At 57.9% G+C, this 21,082-nt stretch overlaps 2 protein-coding genes across 2 annotated transcripts; both read left to right on the forward strand.

The window, feature by feature from the left end:
- Window positions 1–1,705: 1,705 nt before the first annotated feature.
- On the forward strand, window positions 1,706–15,637 carry LBRM_20_3490 (putative dynein heavy chain; the record flags this gene model as incomplete). The annotated part of the gene is made up of 1 exon (XM_001564579.1): window positions 1,706–15,637. The coding sequence occupies one exon, from the start codon at window positions 1,706–1,708 to the stop codon at window positions 15,635–15,637; it is 13,932 nt and encodes a 4,643-aa protein (XP_001564629.1).
- Window positions 15,638–17,117: 1,480 nt separating this feature from the next.
- Window positions 17,118–18,032, forward strand: LBRM_20_3500 (conserved hypothetical protein; the record flags this gene model as incomplete). The annotated part of the gene is made up of 1 exon (XM_001564580.2): window positions 17,118–18,032. One exon carries the CDS (start codon window positions 17,118–17,120, stop codon window positions 18,030–18,032), a length of 915 nt encoding a protein of 304 aa, XP_001564630.1.
- Between the last annotated feature and the right edge of the window lie 3,050 nt (window positions 18,033–21,082).

Here is a 21,082-nt window from a genome sequence, read left to right on the forward strand (position 1 = left end):
AAATGCGAACACTGTGTGTGCACACGTGCTGTGGTGCACCGCTGGCGCGGTGGGTATCACATCCCAACAAGGCACCCAGGGGTTCGTAAAGCACGAGTGATGGACAGGGAAAGGCACGCTGTGATCCATACGAATCAGCGCCGCCGTGCACGTGTGTAAAACATGCGGCATCTCTTGCAGTCGACCGAGTAAACGGAGGTGGAATGCAGATGTGGGTAGCGTGAGGAGAGCAACTCGAATTTGCTTCATCGAGTCCTCCAGACTCTAGTGTGGAGAGTCTGCGCACGTTGCTGTGGGATGCCGCGGCCTGTGAGGATGGAGAGAGAGCCGTGTCATACAGGCTGTGCACAGGATCTCAGAGAGGGCCCTCAGCTGAAACTAGCCAGCGTCTTCCTCTAGTCCATTCAGCAGGAACTCAACCCACTCCCCATTATCTCCATGACCGACTCCACCGCGCCCACTCTCGAGCAGGACCATGGCGTCTGTCTGTGCAGATCAAGGCGGGCAGTACGCCCAGATTCGTCTAGCGCTAGGAGCCCAGCACGTAGGCGGAAAGGGGGCGAGAAGTGCCCGTTAGACACTGGACTCGATGCGGCAGCCGGCGATTCGTCCGAGAAGACTAGGATGCAGCCGTGGTGCAACACAGAGGGCATAGGCAGGCTGTGGTCGTGTGTGCGTATGTTTACCGATGTCGCTCACAGTGGAAGTACGCCTTGAGTGAGTACGAAGGAAAATTCGTTGCGATGATATCTTTATTGTTTACTTACCGTGTGTCTGTGGTCCTGCAAGTGTCTGCTGGCGTTTGTGTGCTCACTGATATGCTCATGTACTCCACCGCTGTAGTGGCACTGTTGCACATGCCCTTCCTCCTTTTGAAGGTGGGCCAAAATGAAGGAGTGACTAATAAAAAAGGAGAATTGTGCCCCGTAACGATCTTTAAGGCCATCGTGGTAAGGCGCGTTTGGGTGGGTCACGCAATGGAGGAGAGAGCCTACCTCCAGCAGAACAACTACTGGTGCCTCGAGGGAAACAGTGTTCTGCCCCCTTCAGTTTACACCTGCCACTAGCAGTACCGCTCCCAGATCCCACCACCGCCTCGATCTACAAAGGAGATGGCATGACCGCGACGCAACAGAGTTTTTTCCCCTTATGTGTTTTCTGAGCCCACCAAATTTGTCATTGCTCTCTCCCCCTTTTATGCATCTCAAATTGCATTCGGTCTCCTGTTCTGCTCCACGTGTGCATCCGCGGTGCCTTTTTTTTCGCCTACGTGTGTGTGCGTGTACCTGCGCGCCTCCGATTTCTGCAGAAGTAACGCGTCCCACTTCAGAACAAAGAGAGAGAGAGTTAGGACAAGGGTGAGTTGATTTGCAGCAGCTCCAGCGCACCTTGCCCTTTTCCCCTGCCCTTCTACCTCCCTCCCTCACCGACCCCAACCACTCACAGACGACGACACTAGACGGTGGCGCAGAGCCCACACCTCTTTTCTCTGGGGTCAACACAACGAGTGAGCCGCGTGGACGACGATTTTACCCCGCGCCCCGCTTGCGAGCGTGCGTCGTTGCGTCTGGTGCTTGCTCGAGACGCGTCTCGCATGACTGTCTCTGCGCGCTTGCTCCTTTCGTAATTGTTTGCTGTGCGTGCGCGTGTGCCGCGCGACGCAGAGGCCCCTCCTCCCCTCCCCCCAAAGGTCTGGGCAGGCAGGATGGCCTCCAATACGCAAAGGGACCCGCGTCTGTTGTGGGTGTTCGAGAAGATTCGCGAAAATTTCTACGGCGTCACAGATGACTCTCTCAACGATCTGTTCCAAGACGAGGAGAGCGTGGACACCGTGCTGTCCACCCTGAAGGCTGTAGACGGCATGGAGTCCAGCTTTGTTATTGTGGCTCGGGAGAAGGAGTCGATCAATGGCCACTCTAAGGGTCCGCTGTCGCACGCCGCCAATGTTCCCCTTCCTCAACATAACAGCAACGGTGGTGGGAGAGGCCAGAGGCTGCGCATTTCCTCTGGCGCAGTGTACAACTCCAACATTGCGTGCTCTGGTCTCTATGCACCCGACCACAGCCGCTGCCTCTTCTTCGTGCGCGTTGATCACCGAGAGATCACAGCTGAAGATGCTGCCGACTGGGCCACCAACCCGCAGAATCCGATGCACTTCGCGTTCGAGCTGTCCGGCACGCAGGTGCCATCCCTCAACTCTTTCTATGTACTATTGATGGACGTTTTCGAGCCGATGCTGCAGGACATGGGGCAGGCAAATGGGAAACGGAAGGCGCTTATGGCCCTCGCGCTAGACAACGGTGCCAGTGCCGCGTTGTCTACCCCTGGTGGGGCAGCTGAGGTGGGAAGCGGGGCGGACGCTGCTGACGGTGTCACCACGATCGGCAACAGTCGCCAGCTGTACAGCGAGATCCACAGCTGGATCAACCGCCTCGGCACACAGCTGGAGGGCTTCATAAGCCAGGTCGGAGCAGAGCGCAAGCTGCTAATTTCACAAGACTTATATACATTGGAGGACAGCGATGCCCAGCTGCAGGCAGTGCTGGGCAACAAGGAGGTGCTGCGCCAGGTGGATACAACGGTGTCGCAGTGGCAGGTGGAGATCGGTTACGCCATGTCACTAGAGCCGCAAAAGGAGGGCCCGCTCGGCGAGATAGAGTACTGGCGTGAGCGGTACAGCACCATTAGCGCGCTCTACGAGCAGCTGAACTCTTCCCAGGCAAAGTTTATTTTGAAGATTGCCAAGGAAGCGGGCTGCACCTCAGCCACGATGATCGACTTGACACTACAGCAGTTTTTTCGTATGTACTCAGAGTCGAAGGACAATGTGAAGTTCCTTGGCACACTCGACCGCCACTTCCGCACGCTGCACAGCGTAGACCCAAAGGTAGGGTCGCTGCAGCCCATTATCGACACACTCTTCTCCATGATGACGGCGCTGCGGATGGTCTGGATTATCTCCCGCTTCTACTCCACGGAGGAGCGGATGGTCGGTCTGCTGGAGAAGATCGCGCGGCTCATTGCGCAAAAGGTAAGCGAGCACATCGACTTCCGTACGGTGCTGACGTTGCCATCCGAGGTGGCGAAGGGAAAGGTGGCGGAGGGCCAGCAGTGTCTGGTGAAGTGGAAGGCGGCGTACAAAAGTGTGCAGGAGGAGATCAACAGCTCTGAGCGCGAGCAGCACTGGAACTTCGATGAGCGGCGCCTCTTTGAGGTGACAGACTACATGTCGGACCGATGCACCGACCTGCTGGAGGTAGTTGAGACGGTGGAGTACTACACCACTGTGCTGAGCGCGCAGCTGAAGACAGTGCTGACAGACGCCACCGACATTGAGCGCATCCTCAAGGATGTGGAGAAACTCAAGCGCCCCTTTGGAACGCTCACCTTCGACCCCTTCGAGAGGCGCGCCACGCACAACTGGCAGGTCGTCTTCTCTGCCTTTCTGGCCGCCGTCACGAGCCTCGACCACGAAGTCTCGCTCTTCATCAATCGCATCTTCGACGACGACTTGCGCAGTGCGGAGTCCGCCTTTGAGCTGCTTGTCTCGTTTAAGTGCATCCGCACCCGCCCCAACCGCGGCGGCGACTCGCTTGACATCTCGGCACTGCTGCTTGAGAAGACGGACCGCATTCTTGCCCAGTACTTCACTGAGGTAGAAAACGTGCAGCGCATTTTTCAGGACCATAAGGGGGCACCACCACTGACCAAGAACCAACCTCCCGTCGCTGGCGCCATTCACTGGAGCATGTCGCTCTTCCAGCGCCTCAAGAAACCAATCGTGCGCTTCCAGCACGAGGGGATGCTTAGGTCGCCGATGGGGCAGCAGGTGAAGGCCAAGTACGTGGAGGCGTCACGGAAGATGAAGGATTATTCAACCGCGCGCTTCTTGCAGTGGCGAGAGGAGGTGCGCGTGCCGGTGCCGGCGTCCCTCAAATGGAACATCCTTCGTGCGGAGCCGGACGGCACCTACAAGGTCAACTTCAACTGGTCCATCTTCGACGTTATTCGCGAGACGAAGTACCTTGATCGGCTTGGCTTTGAGATTCCGAAAGCCATACTGCACATTACACTTCAAGATGAGGCCTATCACGCATATGTGGATGCGTTGAATGCGATGCTGGTCAGCTTCAACTATGAACTGCGCGTGCTTGCGGGGCCAGAGCGCGCCATCCTCGCCGCTGAAGTGCGCGAGCTGAAGCAGGCACTGGAGCCGGGCTTCCGCGACATCAACTGGACCAGCCTTTCCATCCCCGACTTTGTAACCGGCTGCGAAAAGGCTATCACCAAGTTCCGAAACATCAGCCGAGAGGTACGCAAGAGCGCAGACAGCCTTCAGACGCAGGTGGTGAACAAGATTGCGTCGACGCGCCTCATCCCTGAGTACCGCGAGTTTCTGCAGGCGGGCGGGGAGCTGCCGGAACTGCAAACTCTTGTCGACATCATCGAGCGACGCCGCGTCGAACACTTAGAGCGCTGCATTCGGGCCTACCGTACGGCAAAGCCACTACTCAACAAGGTGGAGGGTCAGCTGCTGGGCACACACACCGGGAGATGCGCCACTTTGGCGTCCTACTACAGCCATTGGGAGCAACGCATCTGGCGTGCGCTGACGACGATGGTTCTCAAGTCTCTGGCGAGCTTCGCGAAGCTGGTCGGTTATACAACCTCCTCGCGCGCCTCCGCTCGGCCGCCGCCTCTCTTCAAGGTGACCATTCTCCTCACCAGCGAACCGACGTACACGCCCCAGCAGCAGGAGATCACGACAGCTTTCCACAAAATTCAAGCTGGCATCATCGAGACCACAAAGCACTTTCAGCGGTGGATGCGCGGGACGTGCCTGGAGTTTACACAAGGCGAGATCATCCCGCGGCCGGCGGAGGAAGAATATAAGACACTCTTCACCTACTACCAGGACATCTACAATCTTCCCCAGGTATACAAGCTGCAGGCGCTGGTAAACCGAACCATTCAGACCCACCTTGGCGCCTTGGCGACGAACATCAAGATGCTGCAGCGATACCGCTTTGTTTTCCTGGCGGACAAGAAGATCTCGGTGGAGCAGCAGGCCAAGAGCCAGCTTCAGTGGATCGACTACGATGCCAAGTTTCAACTCTACTTCAACATGATCCACGACTTCGACGAGGAGAACCACCTGCACGACTTTGGCTTCATGCGGTGCGACGAGACACCGTTCTACACGGAGCTTGTCGGGCATGTGTATCAGTGGGTTGCGATGGAAGGTGCGCAGCTGAGTGATACAGTGCGCACCCGCATGATGCAGCGCTACAACACTATCAAAAAAATCAACGAAGATCTGATGCGGCCGTGCGACAACATTGCTGACCTCAAGCTTGTGCTGGAGGTGATGCACAACGCGCGGACGTCATCGCTCGAGGTAGAGCAGGCGGTGCGTGAGATCGAGTATGTGTATAGCTCGCTTCAGCACTACGGCGTCCCGCTGGACGCTGAGATGGTGAAACTAGCAATGAGTCTGCAGGACATGTGGTCCTGCACCCTGGCCCGCGTGCATCAGACAGGCATTGCGTTGAAGCCACGCAAGGTGCAGTTCCGTGAGTTGACGATGCAAGAGGTCAGCAAGTTCCTTGATGGGGGGGCGAATGTGTTGCAGGAGTTCCGCCGCACCGGTCCTGGCCGCGCCGACATCGACCTCGCCGCCGGGAACGAGGCAAAGAAGCAGTGGCGCCAACGACTCAGCGAGCTACAAATGAAGCGCGACCAACTTGTCAAAGCCGAGAAACTCTTCGATCTCCCCCTGACGACCCACACGTGCCTGCAGCAGCTGAACGAGGAGCTGACGAAGGTGGAGACGGTCTACTGCCTCTACGAGCAGTGGATGAGCGACCTGCGCCGCTGGAACCGGAGTAGCTGGAAGGATCTACTCCTCTCCGACTTAGAGGCGACGACGGAGGAGCGAGCCAAGCAAGCGCGCATTTTGGGAAAGCAGTATGGCATGGTCGACCCCTTTCCTGCTGTGCATCAGCTCATCCTTAACTTTCAGAGCTCACTACCGCTGCTGGCAAAGCTGAAGAGCCCGGCGCTAAAGACACGCCACTGGACAGAGCTTATGCGGGTGACTGACAAGCGCTTCAACTACGAGCAAATCAACCTCAGCGAGCTCATTGCGATGGAGGTATTCCGCTACACGGACGAGGTAGATCGCATTGTGCTGGCGGCGGCTCGTGAGCAGGGAATCGAGCAGGAGATCCGCACCATCAAGCAGTACTGGGCGGAGAAAGTATTCACGCCTGTTCCGTACGCGCCGCGCAAGGGCATCCCCCGCTGCGACGTCCTCACCGACACAACCGAAATCCAGGAGGCTGTAGACGACAACACGCTCAAGGTGCAGTCCATCGCGAACGTCCAGTGGGCGCAACCGTTTTTCGAGGAGGTCAAGGCGTGGGAGCGTCGCCTGTGCGTTATAAGCGACGTCATCTCGGTTTGGGTGACTGTGCAGCAGAAGTGGCAGTACCTCGAGTCCATCTTCAAGGGCAACGACGACATTGCACAGCAGCTGCCCAAGGAGACCGCCAAGTTCCACGACCTTGACAAGAAGTTTGTGCGCCTCATGAACGACACGAGTGCCTCGCCGAACGTGTGTCACTGCTGCAACGTCACAGGTCGGCTGGAAGAGCTGCGGCACTTGGAAGAGAAGCTTGAGGAGTGCCAGAAGGACCTCTCGAACTACCTTGAAGCAAAGCGCTGCCTCTTTCCACGCTTTTACTTCATCTCCGATGACGAGCTGCTTTCGATTCTCGCGACCAGCAGCGCCAAGGCGGTGCAGGATCATATGCTGAAGATGTTCGACAACTGTGCCCAGCTCGTATTCAAAAGCGAGCGCGATGAGACCATCTGCGGTGTGGAGTCGCAGGAAGGAGAGCGACTCGACTTTGGCACCCCCGTGAAGACGGACGGCCGCCCGGTGGAGGAGTGGCTGCAAGCCGTCCTTGACGAGTCCAGGCAGTCTCTACACGACATTCTGAAGGCCGGCGTCTTCTACTACCCAAAGATGCAGCGGCTGGAGTGGGTGAGGCAGTATCACGGCATGGTGACGCTGACAGGTGCGAAGGTGTTCTGGACGTATGAAGTCGAGTATGCTTTTACGCAGGCGCGCAAGGGAAAGCGCAGCGCCGTGAAGGAGCTCTCGGCGTCGCTGGGCCGCCAGCTCATCGATCTGGTCGCCGAGATGGGCAAGGACATGGACAAGCTGTACCGCAAGAAGATTAACACGCTCATCATTGTGGACGTGCACGGCCGCGACATTGTTGACCGGTTCGTTCGCGACTCCGTGACAGACGCTCGCGAGTTCGACTGGGAGTCGCAGCTTCGTTTCTACTGGGAAAAGGCCGTGGACACCTGCACGATTGCGCAGTGCACGGGTCGCTTCCGTTACGGGTTCGAGTACATGGGCCTGAACGGCCGCCTCGTCATCACGCCGCTGACGGACCGCTGCTTCATGACACTGACCCAGGCGCTGACGTTCTGTCTCGGCGGCGCCCCGGGCGGTCCAGCTGGCACGGGCAAAACAGAGTCCGTGAAGGATCTCGCGAAGGCGATGGCGATCCAGTGCGTCGTCTTCAACTGCGGCGAAGGCCTCGACTATAAGGCGATGGGCACCATCTTCTCTGGTCTCGCGCAGAGTGGCTCGTGGGGGTGCTTCGATGAGTTCAATCGAATCGAGCTTCCGGTACTGTCGGTTGTGTCGGAGCAGCTCCGCTCAATCCAGGCGGCGCTGCGGGCGGGTAACAGAGAGTTTTTGTTCGGTGACAGCGTCATACGCCTGGTGCCGACGGTCGGCACGTTCATCACCATGAACCCGGGCTACGCGGGCCGCGTAGAGCTGCCAGACAACCTGAAGGCGCTCTTCCGCCCTGTGGTGATGGTGGTGCCGGACATGGAGCTCATCGCCGAAAACATGCTCTTCTCCGAGGGCTTCACGACCGCGCGGGAGCTGGCACGCAAGATGGTGACTCTTTACTCCCTCGCCAAGGGCCAGCTATCGAAGCAGCACCACTACGACTGGGGTCTGCGCGCGCTCAAGGCGGTACTCGTGATGGCGGGGCAGCTGAAGCGTGGTTCCTCCGAGCTGACCGAGGAGTCGGTGCTTATGCGTGCGCTGCGTGACATGAACGCGCCGAAGTTCATTGCGCAAGATGAACCGCTCTTCAAGGGCCTCATGGGAGACTTGTTCCCTGGGCTTGACCCGACGCGCGTCCCGCAGGAGAACCTCGTCAAGGCCAGCACGAGCGTGTTGAAGGAGCGCGGCCTCCAGATTAACCTGAAGCAGATCGACAAGGTGGTGCAGCTGTACGAGACGATGCAAACACGACACACATCGATGGTTGTCGGCCCGACCGGCGGCGGCAAGTCAACGGTGATCGAGACCCTGTGCAAGGCGCAGACAGTGCTCGGCCTCACGACGAAATCCTACGTCATCAACCCTAAGGCGCAGCTGACCTCCGCTCTGTACGGCATGATGGACCCCATGACGCGCAACTGGACGGACGGGATCTTCTCGAATATCTTCCGCAGCATCAACAGGCCCGCGGAAGGGGTGGAGCGGGAGCGGCGGTACGTTATCTTCGACGGCGATGTGGACGCGAAGTGGGTGGAGGACATGAACTCTATCATGGATGACAACAGGCTGCTCACGCTGCCGAACGGCGAGCGTATTCGGCTGCACCCACAATGCTCGCTGTTGTTTGAGGTGGGAGACTTGCAGTACGCTTCGCCGGCCACCGTCTCGCGTGTCGGCATGGTCTTCCTCGATCCAATCAACCTCGGCTGGACGCCGTTCATGCATGCGTGGAAGATGCGCCGCCCGCGTGATGAACAGGAGACGCTGACGGAGCTGGTGGAGCAGTTTGTACAGCCGCTGATTCACTTCGTTTTGGACGGCGCAGACGAGGTGGGGGCGGTGTCGCCACCGCCGAAGCTGGCGCTTCCGACGAACGCGCTGAACATGGTGAAGCAGCTGACGACAATGTTGAGCATCGTGTCGCCCAAGGAATCCTCTTTGGAGCCGCGCGCGCTTCAGTCCGTCTTTATTTTCGCCTGCGTGTGGAGTTTTGGTGCTCTTATCAGCTCAGGGACAGATCGGGTGCGCTTCGACACCTTTCTGAAGCGCATCAGCGGATGGAACCTGCAGGACGTCGGCGACAACTTCCTCACCCGCTTTGTCGGCTCCGGTTCGCTGCCAGAGGCGCGTACCTTATACGACTACTACTTTGACCTGCAGGACAGTCGGTGGAAGCCGTGGAATTTGCTCGTGAAACCGTTTGAGCGGAAGCCCGGCCAGCCGTTTTGCTCGCTGCTCGTGTCCACTGTAGACACGGAGCGAAATATGTGGTTGCTGAACAAAGTGATGCTTAATCGAACCCCTGTCATGTTTGTGGGCGAGAGCGGAACGGCAAAAACAGTGACGATTCAGTCGCACCTGCAGCACCTGAAGTGGGCCTCTCTGCAGTCGAGCAAGAGCAGCGGCGAAGGCGGCAGTGACGATGTCCAACTAGAGGTAATGCTGCTCGAGATGAATTTCAGCTCCCGCACCACCTCTCTTGACGCACAGCAGGCCATGGAGGACAACATCGAGAAGCGCACCAACACCGTCCTCGGCCCCCCTGCAAAGAAACGGCTGATCGTGTTTGTGGACGACATCAACATGCCGAAGGTGGACCTTTACGGAACGCAGCAGCCCATCGCCTTCCTGAAGCTGCTCATCGAAAGTCAGCACTGGTACGACCGCAAGGACCTGTTATTCAAGAACGTGCGCGACACGCAGTTCGTCGCCGCGATGGCGCCGCCCGGTGGTGGCCGCAACGCGCTTGACCCCCGCTTCGTTTCCCTTTTCACTGTTTTCAATATTCTGTTCCCTGAAGAGGAGGCGATCCACACTATCTACCAGCAGATCTTGGCCCACACGTACAAGATGCTGCCTGTCGGCGCCGACTTCGCGACGACGATCACGTCCATGACGTTGCAACTGTACGTTTGCCTCGTCGCAGCGTTGCCTGCAACACCAGCCAAGTTTCACTACATCTTCAACCTTCGCGATTTGTCCCGGATCTACGAGGGCCTCTGCCGCGCAACTCCTGACAAGTTCCCGTCGACGGGCGCCCTTGTCCGCCTGTGGCGCAACGAGGTGATGCGTGTGTTTGTCGACCGCATGGCTGAGGAGGACGACAAGGCGTTTGTCTGCGGGCTAATCGAGAAGCAGGTGTCGCAGCACTTCCCGCGCGAGACGGCAACCGTCATGGCCGACCCGCTGCTGCTTGGCGACTTCGGCGACTTTAATCCGGTAGGTGAGCAGGAGGCGCTGCACATCTACGAAGATTTTGGCCCCTCCTACACCCGCGCGCGGCAGCTTGTCGAGGCGATCATGGATGAAATCAACACTCCAGTCAAGAAGATCAACCTCGTCATGTTTGACATGGCACTCGAGCACCTGCTGCGCATCACGCGTGTCCTGTCCCTCCCGCGCGGCCACTGCCTCCTTGTCGGTGTCGGTGGTAGCGGCAAGCAATCCCTCACGAAGCTGGCGGCGTCCATCAGCAAGATGGGCGTGTTTGAGATCGTGCTGGCGCGCCATTACGGCAAGGATGCCTTCCGCGAAGACTTGAAGAGGCTCTATCAGCGTGTGGGTGTGCAGAAGGAGAAGATGGTCTTTCTATTTATGGACGGCCATGTCAAGGAGGAGGGGTTCCTGGAGGACATCAACAACCTCCTAGCCGCCGGCATGGTCCCTGCCCTCTTCACAGAAGAGGAGAAGGAGCCCCTCTACGCTAGTGTGGCAGAGGACGTCGAGGCGGCAGGGCTGTGCCCGTCAAAGGACAACAAGTGGACCACCTTTATTGCGCGCTGTCGCGATAACCTGCACGTTGTGCTCTCAATGAGCCCCTCCGGCGACGCGCTGCGCACGCGCTGCCGCAACTTTCCCAGCCTCATCAACAATACGACAATTGACTGGTTCCAGAAGTGGCCGGCTCAGGCGCTGGAGGCGGTTGGCCGTAAAGTTCTGGCCGAGGAGACGCTACCGGATGAGCTGCGCACGCCGATTGTGGAGCACATGGTGCACGTGCACCTAACAGCGGACAGGCTGTCGATTCGCTACCAGAACGAGCTGAAGCGACACAACTATGTGACCCCTCGGAACTACCTTGGTTTCCTGGCAAACTATGCCAAGCTGCTTGTGACGCGGCGCGAGGAGATTGACGACATTGTGAAGAAGTTCACGATTGGCCTAGACAAGCTGAAGCACGCGGAGGCCGAGGTCAACGTCTTGAAGGAGGAGCTGGCCGAGAAGGAGGTCACGCTGCGCGAGAAGCAGGAGATCAATGACCAAACAACGCGTGAGATCACCGAGCAGAAGCAGAAGAACCAGGCGCGCAAGGATGAGTCTCTGAAGATGGAAGACGAGCTCAACATTCAGAACGCGGAGATCGAGAAGGAATCGGCGGAGGCGCAGGTGGTGCTGGAGCAGGCGATGCCAGCTCTGGAGGAAGCGATGGAAGCGGTGCGGCACATTGACCCGAAGAGCATCACAGAGCTGCGCTCCTTCGCGAAGCCCTCCGTCAACGTCGTCGCTGTGGTGCGCATGGTGTGCATTGTGAAGGGCGTCCCGGCGACGTGGGAGTCGGGCAAGATTATGATGGGCCAAGCGGACTTTATTCGCTCCTTGGTCGACATCGACACCCTCACACCCACGCTGAACCAGGCAAAGATGAATGAGATCAACAAAGTACTGAAGGAGTTCCCGGTAAATTCAAATGACCTCAAGAAGGTGAGTATGGCAGCCTCGGGTCTGATGATTTGGGTGGAGGCGATGAAGCAGTACTGGAATGTGGCCAAGGAGGTTTTCCCGAAGCAGGAGCTGGTGCGTCAGTTGCAGAAGGCCAAGGAGATGGCGGAGAGGCAGTTGCAGGCATGCCGTGACGAGATCGAGCGCCTCACAGAAAGCCTGCAGCGACTGGAGCAGCAGCTCGAAGCTGGCATGGCAGAGGCACGGCGGCTGCAGGAAGAGAAGGCCGTGATGCAGCGCCGTCTCAACGCAGCGCGCAGGCTGATCGATGGTTTCAGCTCGGAGCGGGTGCGGTGGACGGAGGAGAAGACGCTTCTCAGCGCTTCGCGCAGCCGCCTCGTTGGCGACTGCCTGGCTGGAGCAGCTTTTCTGTCGTACCTTGGTGCCTTCACGTACCCGTACCGTCAGGAGGCACTCGACAATATCTGGGTGCCGGACCTACGCTCGCGCGGCATTCCGCTGACAGAGGGCTTTGATCCACGGCAGCTGCTGACGAACGACGTCGCGGTCTCGAAGTGGGCCAGTGACGGACTGCCGTCGGATGCGCTGTCGGTGCAGAACGGCATCCTGACTTCTGTCAGCACCGACTACACCGGCAAAGGCAAGCGCGCCGGAAAGATTCGTTTTCCGCTGTGCATCGATTCTCAGATGCAGGCGGTCAGGTGGATCAAGCGCCAGCACCAGGGCAACCCCCGCTTCGAGACGGCGACCTTCAGTGACCCTGACTTCCTCAAGAAACTCGAGTTTGCCATCCAATACGGCAACCCCTTTCTCTTCGAAAACGTGGACGAGTTCATTGACCCCATCATCGACTCCGTGCTCGACCCGCAGTTCCGCTATGAGTCGGGCCAGCGACTGATCCGCATTGGGGATAAGGACATTCCATGGGATGAAAACTTTCAGCTTTACCTCTGCACGAAGCTGCCAAACCCCAACTATGCAGCAGAGGTGTTCGGCAAGACGCTTGTCATCAACTACGGTGTCACCGAAGACGGATTGGAAGCGCAGCTGCTGAACTACGTCGTCGCAAGCGAGCGCAGCGATCTACAGCGGCAGAGCGAGGAGCTTGTGCAGACCATGGCCGAGAACCGCGCACAGCTCAAGGAGCTTGAAAACACGCTCATTCGCGAACTCACCCTCGCGACGGGCAATATCCTTGATAACGACGACCTCATCGCCACCCTGGAGAACACGAAGAGTAGCGCGACCGAGGTGGAGCAGAAGCTCCGTCAGGCGCAGGAGACGGCGCAGACAACGGAGGAGTCGCGCCAGCAGTACCGTCCGGCGGCAAAGCGTGGCGCCGTGCTCTACTTTATAATCTCGCAGCTTTCCGCCATCAACCCCATGTACGAGTACTCACTCTCTGCTTTCCTCCACGACGTTTTTGGCTACTCTATCACCAAGAGCGATGCCTCCTTCGAGATTCAGGACCGCCTGCGCAACATCATTCAGACCCTGACGTACAACTTGTACACGTACGTCTGCATGGGCATCTTCGCCAAGGATAAAGTTATGCTGTCCTTTCAGATGGCCGTGCGTCTTCTGAGTCAAGAGGGCCGCATGGTGCAGAGCGAGCTGGAGTTCTTCCTGCGCGGCTGCGTCCTGGCGTCCAAGAGCCTTCCGGCGAATCCGGTGCATTGGCTGACGGAGCGACAGTGGAACGACGTGTGCAAACTCGCCGCCAGCGTCGACGTGTTCAAGCACCTTTGCGAGGACGTGGCCGCCAACGTGGAGGAATGGCAAGCGTGGGCGGCGCTGGACCGCCCAGAGGAACTGGAGAGTCATCCGCTGCCGTGTGGATACTCGAACAAGATTTCGGCATTTCAGCTGCTGTGTCTATTGCGCTGTTTTCGGTCAGACCGCGTGTACAGCGCTGTCACAAACTTCATCTCCACGTGCGACCTGCTGGGCGAACAGTTTGTCATGCCACTGATTCTGCGCTACAAGGAGGTGCTGGAGAAGAGCTCTTCTATGTCGCCGATCGTCTGCATCGTGTCGCCCGGCGCGAACCCGACAGATGAGATTGTGAAGCTGGCTGTGAAGGAGGTTGGGCTGGACAAGATGCGCTCCATCTCGCTTGGCCAGGGTCAGGGTGAGGAGGCCATGCGGCTCGTCGAGGTCGGAGCGACGCGCGGGCACTGGGTGCTGCTCCAGAACTGCCACCTGCTCACAGCGTGGATGAAGGACATGGAGAAGATGCTGGAGAAGATGGACTCTTCGCAGGTGCATGAGCAGTTCCGGCTGTGGCTCACCACGGAGCCAAGCGAGCGGTTCCCCATGGGAATCCTGCAGCGCTCCCTCAAGGTGGTGAATGAGCCGCCTAACGGGCTCAAGATGAACATGAAGAGCACGCTCTCCAAGGTCACAGAGGATCAGCTGGACGTCTGCCCACACTGGGCATTCCGGCCGCTCGTCTTCACCCTGGCCTTCTTCCACGCAGTGGTACAGGAGCGGCGCAAGTACGGCAAGATCGGCTGGAACGTCACCTACGACTTCAATGAGACGGACTTCACGGTGTCGATGCGGCTGTTGGACACGTACCTCACCAAGGCGTACCTGAACAAGGATCCACTGCCGTGGGAGACACTGCGCTACCTCGTCGGGGAGGCCATGTACGGCGGGCGCGTCACGGACGGCATGGACCGCCGCATCGTGCAGACGTACCTTGCCGAGTACTTTGGCGACTATCTTTTCGACACCTTCCAGCCCTTCCATTTCTTTGTCGAGTCCGGCGTCGCAGACTACTGCCTGCCATTGGGGAGCACCGACCCCGAGAAGAGGATCACGCTAAATCAAATGGTGGCGCAGGTGGACACGTTCCCGAACGCAAACGCGCCGGACGTCTTTGGACTCCACCCGAACGCAGAGACGGGCTACCTGCGGCACTCGGCAGAGACTTTGTGGTCTAGCTTGATCGAGCTGATGCCGCGCGTTAGCACCGTCGCGGTCGGCGAGGAGACGCGCGAGGCCAAGCTGACAAAGTTCACCGAGGAGATCCTTCTCCAGATCCCAGAGCCGTTTGACATGAAGGTGGTGACGCGCAAGGAGACGGAACGGGCGACCGAGAAGGGCTACGAGGCGGTGCAGCCCACGCAGGTGGTGCTGCTGCAAGAGATGGAGCGCTGGAATAGACTTGTGAATGTCATGAAGACGTCTCTGAAGGAGCTGCAAAAAGCGTTGTCGGGTGCTATTGGCATGAGCAGCGAACTTGATGAGCTTGAGTCTGCTCTCGACAACGGTCAGCTGCCGCAGTCATGGCGCCGCTACGCCCCAGCGACGCGCAAGAACCTCGGACGATGGATCGCGCATTTTCAGCGCCGCTACCAGCAGTACCTCTCGTGGAACATGAATGGCGAGCCCAAGTGCGTGTGGCTTTCGGGCCTCATGGTGCCTGACTCGTACCTCTCTGCGCTTGTGCAAGTGACGTGCCGCAAGTACCGCTGGCCGCTCGACAGGTCGACGATAATGACGACGGTTACTGCCTATGCAAGCCCGGATGATGTCACGGCGGCGCCAGAGGACGGCGCGTACGTTGGCGGACTGTACCTTGAGGGTGCACGCTGGGACGCTGAACGCCGCGCGCTGGCCCCGCAGCTGAAGAAGAAGCTAATCACGGAGTTGCCGGTCATGCAGATTGTGCCAACCGAGTCCTCGCGTGTGAAGACGATCGGCACCTTTAAGACGCCGGTGTACGTCAACGGTGATCGTCGGAGTGCCGCTGGTGTGGGTCTCGTGTTCATGGCGGACCTCCCGTCCGACGTGCACCCGTCCTTGTGGGTGCTGGAAAGCGTGGCGCTGTTGCTGGAGTCGGACGACTGACAGGGCGGAGATCCAGGTTGCCTTCTCTTGTTCTCTTTCTCTCGCGGTCTTCCTCAGGCCCACGTGGGATTGCTAGGTGTGTGTGTGTGTGTGTGTGTGTGTGTGTGTGTGACGATGTCTCTTCTGTATCCCCCCTGTGTAAGTGGCGATGCAGGATGGTTGCGCTGTTGTTGACATCGTGGGCTCACTGCTGCCTTCTGTTGCCCCTCCTCTTTCGTTGTTGCCCTCTCTTCTTTGCTCACCTTGTCGTTCTGTTTAGGGTGTGTGCGCGCGTTTGATTTTATTTCCGCGGTAATCAACTCCCTCCCTCTCTGCCCACTTCACTTTAATTTTTTTCCCCGTTTGGCATTCTCTTTCTCGTCGCTTGGCGCATGTATGACGCTCTCGCGGGACATCGCCTCGATGTCTCGTCGTCTCGTACTCCTCTCTTTTTCTTCTCGTCGTGCGTGCGGGGGTGACGCTCGCCATCTTCTCCACCTCCCTCATTTAATTGCGGTGGTGATGATGCGTGCGATACACACACGCACACACCTCGGTGAAGAGGGTGGGGGGCTGAGCCGATGACACACAACTGATCCTGCCCCCCCCCCCCCCCCAAGTCCTCCACCTTACATACACGCACACATTGGTCTCTATCGGATCGTCTCTTTGCTCTCTATTTTTTTGCTCTTTCGCTTGTTCGCTTCGCAGGTAATGTACATATCCTCCCCCTCCCCCATCCACCACCGTCTCTCGTGCTGCTCTCTCCCTCACCCATAACGGTGGCTCGGCATTTACAGCCCTTTTTTCCCTGACTACGCGAGCGACGCGTGCTGTCAGGGGGGAGGGAGGAGTCTCTGCGTCACGACATGCTGTGGCGCTACTGCACCTTCGATGTGGGTGTCTCTGTGTATCACGTATTGGTCCGACTCTGTTCTTTCTACTAGGCTGATGTAACGTACACAACTATGCAACACGTGAAGCTCAACGAACCAAAGAAACAAGAGCGTGCGCGCTGAAGCGAGCGACAGCTCCCCCTCGTAGCCTTCACCGAGAGGGATAGTGGGAGCGGTTCTGTGTACCAGCACCACCCTTGCCATCGGCACGACATTCCCCCTGTATCCTCTCCCTGACTTGGACTGTCTGCCCTGTAAAGTGGAAGTGAGACCGACTGACTGTTTCCCGCGAGCGCACAGGAGAGTTCTCTCCCCCTTTGGCAGTTGAGTTTCTTTCCGTACTCCTCCTACCCTTTTGTTTGCCACCTCTCCCCCTCCCCCCTCTCCTTCCCTACAGCGTCGTTGCAGCTGTTGCTTGTTATTGTTGCCGCACCGCCTCTTCTTCTCGTCACGCCTGCGCTTTGTCGCGACCAGAGCGCTCACTCTGTTGATCTTGCGCGTTCAGTCGCTTAACTCGCACCTCCTTTTTCAAGGCCCATTGTACGCCTTGATGCCATCATCGCGTTACTGTCCGCCGGCCCCACACTAACTGAGTCACAGCCGCGATGGGACACCATGCAGACCCCAATAAGTACGCGGCATACCTCGACGCGACTGTGCTACGGCGGCGCATCGCGACTTTTGTCCTGGTGTTTTCTGTCATTATCGTTGCCCTCGTTATGACCTTTTCGGCGGTGCAGCACCGCGAGGCCCGGTGCCAGGACCGCGCACACGAGATCGAGTTTGATTTCATGGTGCGTTCAGGTTCCACCCGCGAGGACGTGGTGACGGCGTTGCAGGCTATTATGGCGGAGCGTCGCTGTTTACTGGACTTTCATCCTCAGAACGACGATACGCCGACTGTGGTGCAGCTTGACGTCCTTGATACCATGACTAACTTCATAGCGAGGCATGGGTTCCGTCTCGTTCGTCGCAGTCATGGCTTGAGCTACCACTACGAACTTCGCACCCTCTTCGACAAGCTGTGCGGTACCTATCCACCCATCTCCATGGAGGTGATGGCCAACGTGGACTATGAGAGGGTGACGTACCGCATCAAGGCTCTGTCTCTTATGAACAGCACAGTGAAGTACCTGCAGCAAAGCTCGCTGCTCACGAAGGAGAAGAATCGCGTGACAACGGTGGCGCAGCTTCAGTCGGTGTTTCCGGGGTTTCATCAGTTGAGCACCAGTAAAGCACGTTTGTCTCAGACGAAGTCCGCTGAGTACACGGTGATGGAAACTTCGCAGGTCTACTACAATGGAAGCCCACTTGACATTCGTGTTGTTCTGCAGTTCTGGCGCTCTCACGACGACAAGCTGGGCTTCTGGCGCGTGGTGGTGAACACGCAGAACATCATGGCGGAGCGGGACCTTCTCTCTCTGAAGTCCAGCATTCAAGATGGCTTGGCCACACGAAATCTTCTGTGCAACGCAACGTCGTCGAACTGCGCCGACCAACTCGATGTCTACCTCCAGTAAGGCGATCGTTTCCCCCTCCCCCCCCCCCTCCCTTCGGTGGCTCACATGTAACGGCGTTCCCAGGCTCAACTAGCTTTGCTGCGATGTACTTGAAGGCCACGTGAAGCTGCGCATTCCTTCGCACTCGCAAGAAGCAGAATAGAGCATGAAAGGGGGATACATGAATGGTATTCAGAACACTGCATGCTGGACCCTTCGAGGGTGGGCTGAGGCACTCATAATAGTTTTTTCTCCTTATCAGACGTGCTCTCTGTCTTCATCGCGCCCAGCACCCCAATCGTTTCGCTGTGGGCTACTACTCTTTTTTACTCTTTTCTTACCTCTTCTGCCCGCTCCTTCCGTCCGTGGGATTCTTGCGTGACTCGCCACTTTCCTCGCTTTTTCTCCTCTCTCTTTCCTCTGTCCCCGTATACGCCATCCGTCTGCTGATCCTCGTCCTCTGCGCTGCTCTGGTACAGCTGCTGGTGACTCTTGTCCCTTCCGCTCTTGCTCTAGTTATCATCGACATTGTCGCTCGTGTCACCTTCAGCGAAAGGGAGGGGGAATGGCATTAGGAAACAGTACTGCCCAGCACGAGTGCTGAGAGCTGATGCAACGGTTGACAGGGGTGGCGGTGGTGGAGAGCGTAGTAAAGGAGGGAGCAGAAATGGGGATTTCACACTAAAGGGAACACGCTGCGCTTCACAGCGAGTGCACACGAACTATGCACGCTTCAGCCCTTTTGTCCATCTTTCCCTAATAGCAGACAGAAGAAAACATCCTGTCAGCTGCATGTGGGCGCGTGTTAATGGTTGTGTATGTGCTGTGCACGTGTGTCTGCATGTCTGTGTGTGTGTGAGGCTCTTTGGGGAAGCTGATAAGAGAGACCTGTGTGGTCATTGGACGCAATGAAGGTCATAGGAGATGATCCAATCGGACACCGAATGCGGCTCTTCTCTGACTTGCTTTCCAAAACTAGTAATGAGTTTCTATCACAGAAAAGCCGCAACAGAGTCGTGTTGGCGTGCGCACGACCGTGACAGCAGCAGCGGGTTCACCTAAGGCGAGTGGCCGACAGGAAACGAGTAAAACAATGTCACGGCAGGCGAGCGTGTTGAGAACAAAGTGCCACTCTGGCGCCCTCGTAACACTTCGTGTAGGAATACTGTTTGCCGCCCCCTAATGGCGGGTAGACCCACCTCAGTGCGTGGTGTCCGTCGGCTCAGTGCCCCCCCCCCCTCCCTCCCCCGCTGTGTGGGAGGGTAGCCCACGCAGAGCCACCCCGCCCCCTCCCACTCTCCCTGCGTATATCAAGCGGCCTCTGGACAGGGCCAGGTACCTAGGATGTAGGGAGGTCAGAGCGATGTAGCGCTACGAATGCCGGGGGCGAGGTTGGGTCCTGGATGGCGTTGCGTCGGAGCGAGCCGCGACAGTGAGCACGCTTGGGCCATCCCTACGACAGGCAGCGTGTCAGCTCGTCTCGGGCAGCGGCTGTGAGGCGAGCTGCGCCGCAGGTGACTGGTGTTTGGAGGCAGAGGTCGCGCGCTGGCCACCGAGGCGGCATCGCTGCAGCACGTCTGCCGCGCGGTTGTGCACCACGCGATGGGCCTGTGACAGACCGGGAGCCGAGTTTAGCTGATCTCTTGCTCTAGAGCAGAGAAGGGAGTAGCGGAAGAAGACGACTGTGTGCTGCTCCCCGTGAGACTGAAGGTGTGTTGTGGTGCTCGAAAGGCAATTGTCGTAGGGAATTTTTATGACGTGCACGGATGCCGTCCGCCCTCCTATGAGAAGGATTTTCATGCTGGCCTCTGGGCCTACTGATTGGATCGAGGGAGGGCGTCCAAGGTCGCCGCAGCTTCCTCGGCCCAACTCACGTTCACCGTAGTGGGCGGTGCTGAGTTTCTCGCACAATTCGTTCTCGATTCCTTTCGAGTCAAAATCTGGTTTTGTACCGCTCGACGCTTTGTGTCTCATATAGGAGAGGCAGCGGTCTCCTACCCGCCCATGTGACGAGCTGCTCGTTATTTACTAGCGTGCCGGCAGATGTGCTTCTACTTCTGCAGAACTGACACTCACACACACACACACACACTCGATCCCGTCTTTGCTCTCTTCTTTTTTCCTCTTGGTGTCTCTCACATCAATGGCCCTCTCCATTTCCCCATCTCGTCCACCCTCATTGTTGAAAACAACATTACCGATGCCATCATCCGCACCCACGTGTGTACGCACTCCCGCAGCAGACACTGTAGGTGCGGGGGAGCAAGAAGGTCGATAGATCGTCGATCTCGTGGCCCCTCTTTATTCGTCATCCATTCTGCTCTTACTCTTTCAAGCTGCACAAGCACACGGGTCTTCAGGCGCGCATTGGGGAAACGGTGGGCTGGGTGCACATTAGCGCTACGTTTGCGTGTCATGTTGAGGCACCACTGCTACCCCTTTACGCGAAGTGGGCGGTAGTACCGGTACGAAAAGTGGCTTCTCTCACGCTGCCATGTGCGCATCTGCAGTGCTGCACCCGTTCAGACTTGCGCATCTCCCAGAAAGCCCGGGAGTTGGTGAAGCAGCGCGTCAACAGTCGACATTCATTTGGGGCTCTTTTCTTTGTTAGCCTTGGCCGCATCGAAGAGTTCCTGCCTGGGCGCCACTTGGTGTTTCTCGTGGGAGCGACGCAACCTGTTCGTTTTCGTTTTCCCTTTTCTCCTTTCTTTCTTGCCCTGGTCGCATCCCTGCCACAGGTTTCAGCACAATTATTCAACAGGCAGCGCGCACCTCGACGCCTCTCTGACTGAATTGTTGGACTACTTTCAACTTTGTTCTTGTTTTTGTTGGTCCACTTCCCTTTGATTCGCGTCTTCCTTCTCTCTCCCGCTCACCTACTTCCGTTCTTTGCCTGCGACGAGGAGGGTGTGGTGACACACTTTGACTGACTGCCGTATTCAGGGGGGGTGGTCCTGGCTCGGCTAGCTTTTCAGTCGGCGTTTTCTCCCCTCGACCTTGTCTGTTCTTTTCTTCGTCGCCCCCCGCCCCCCCCCCCCCCATTTTGTTCACTTTAAGTACGGAGCTTTGCC

This window comes from Leishmania braziliensis, assembly GCF_000002845.2.
Source record: "Leishmania braziliensis MHOM/BR/75/M2904 contig, possible fusion of chromosomes 20 and 34".
NCBI lineage: Eukaryota > Euglenozoa > Kinetoplastea > Trypanosomatida > Trypanosomatidae > Leishmania > Leishmania braziliensis.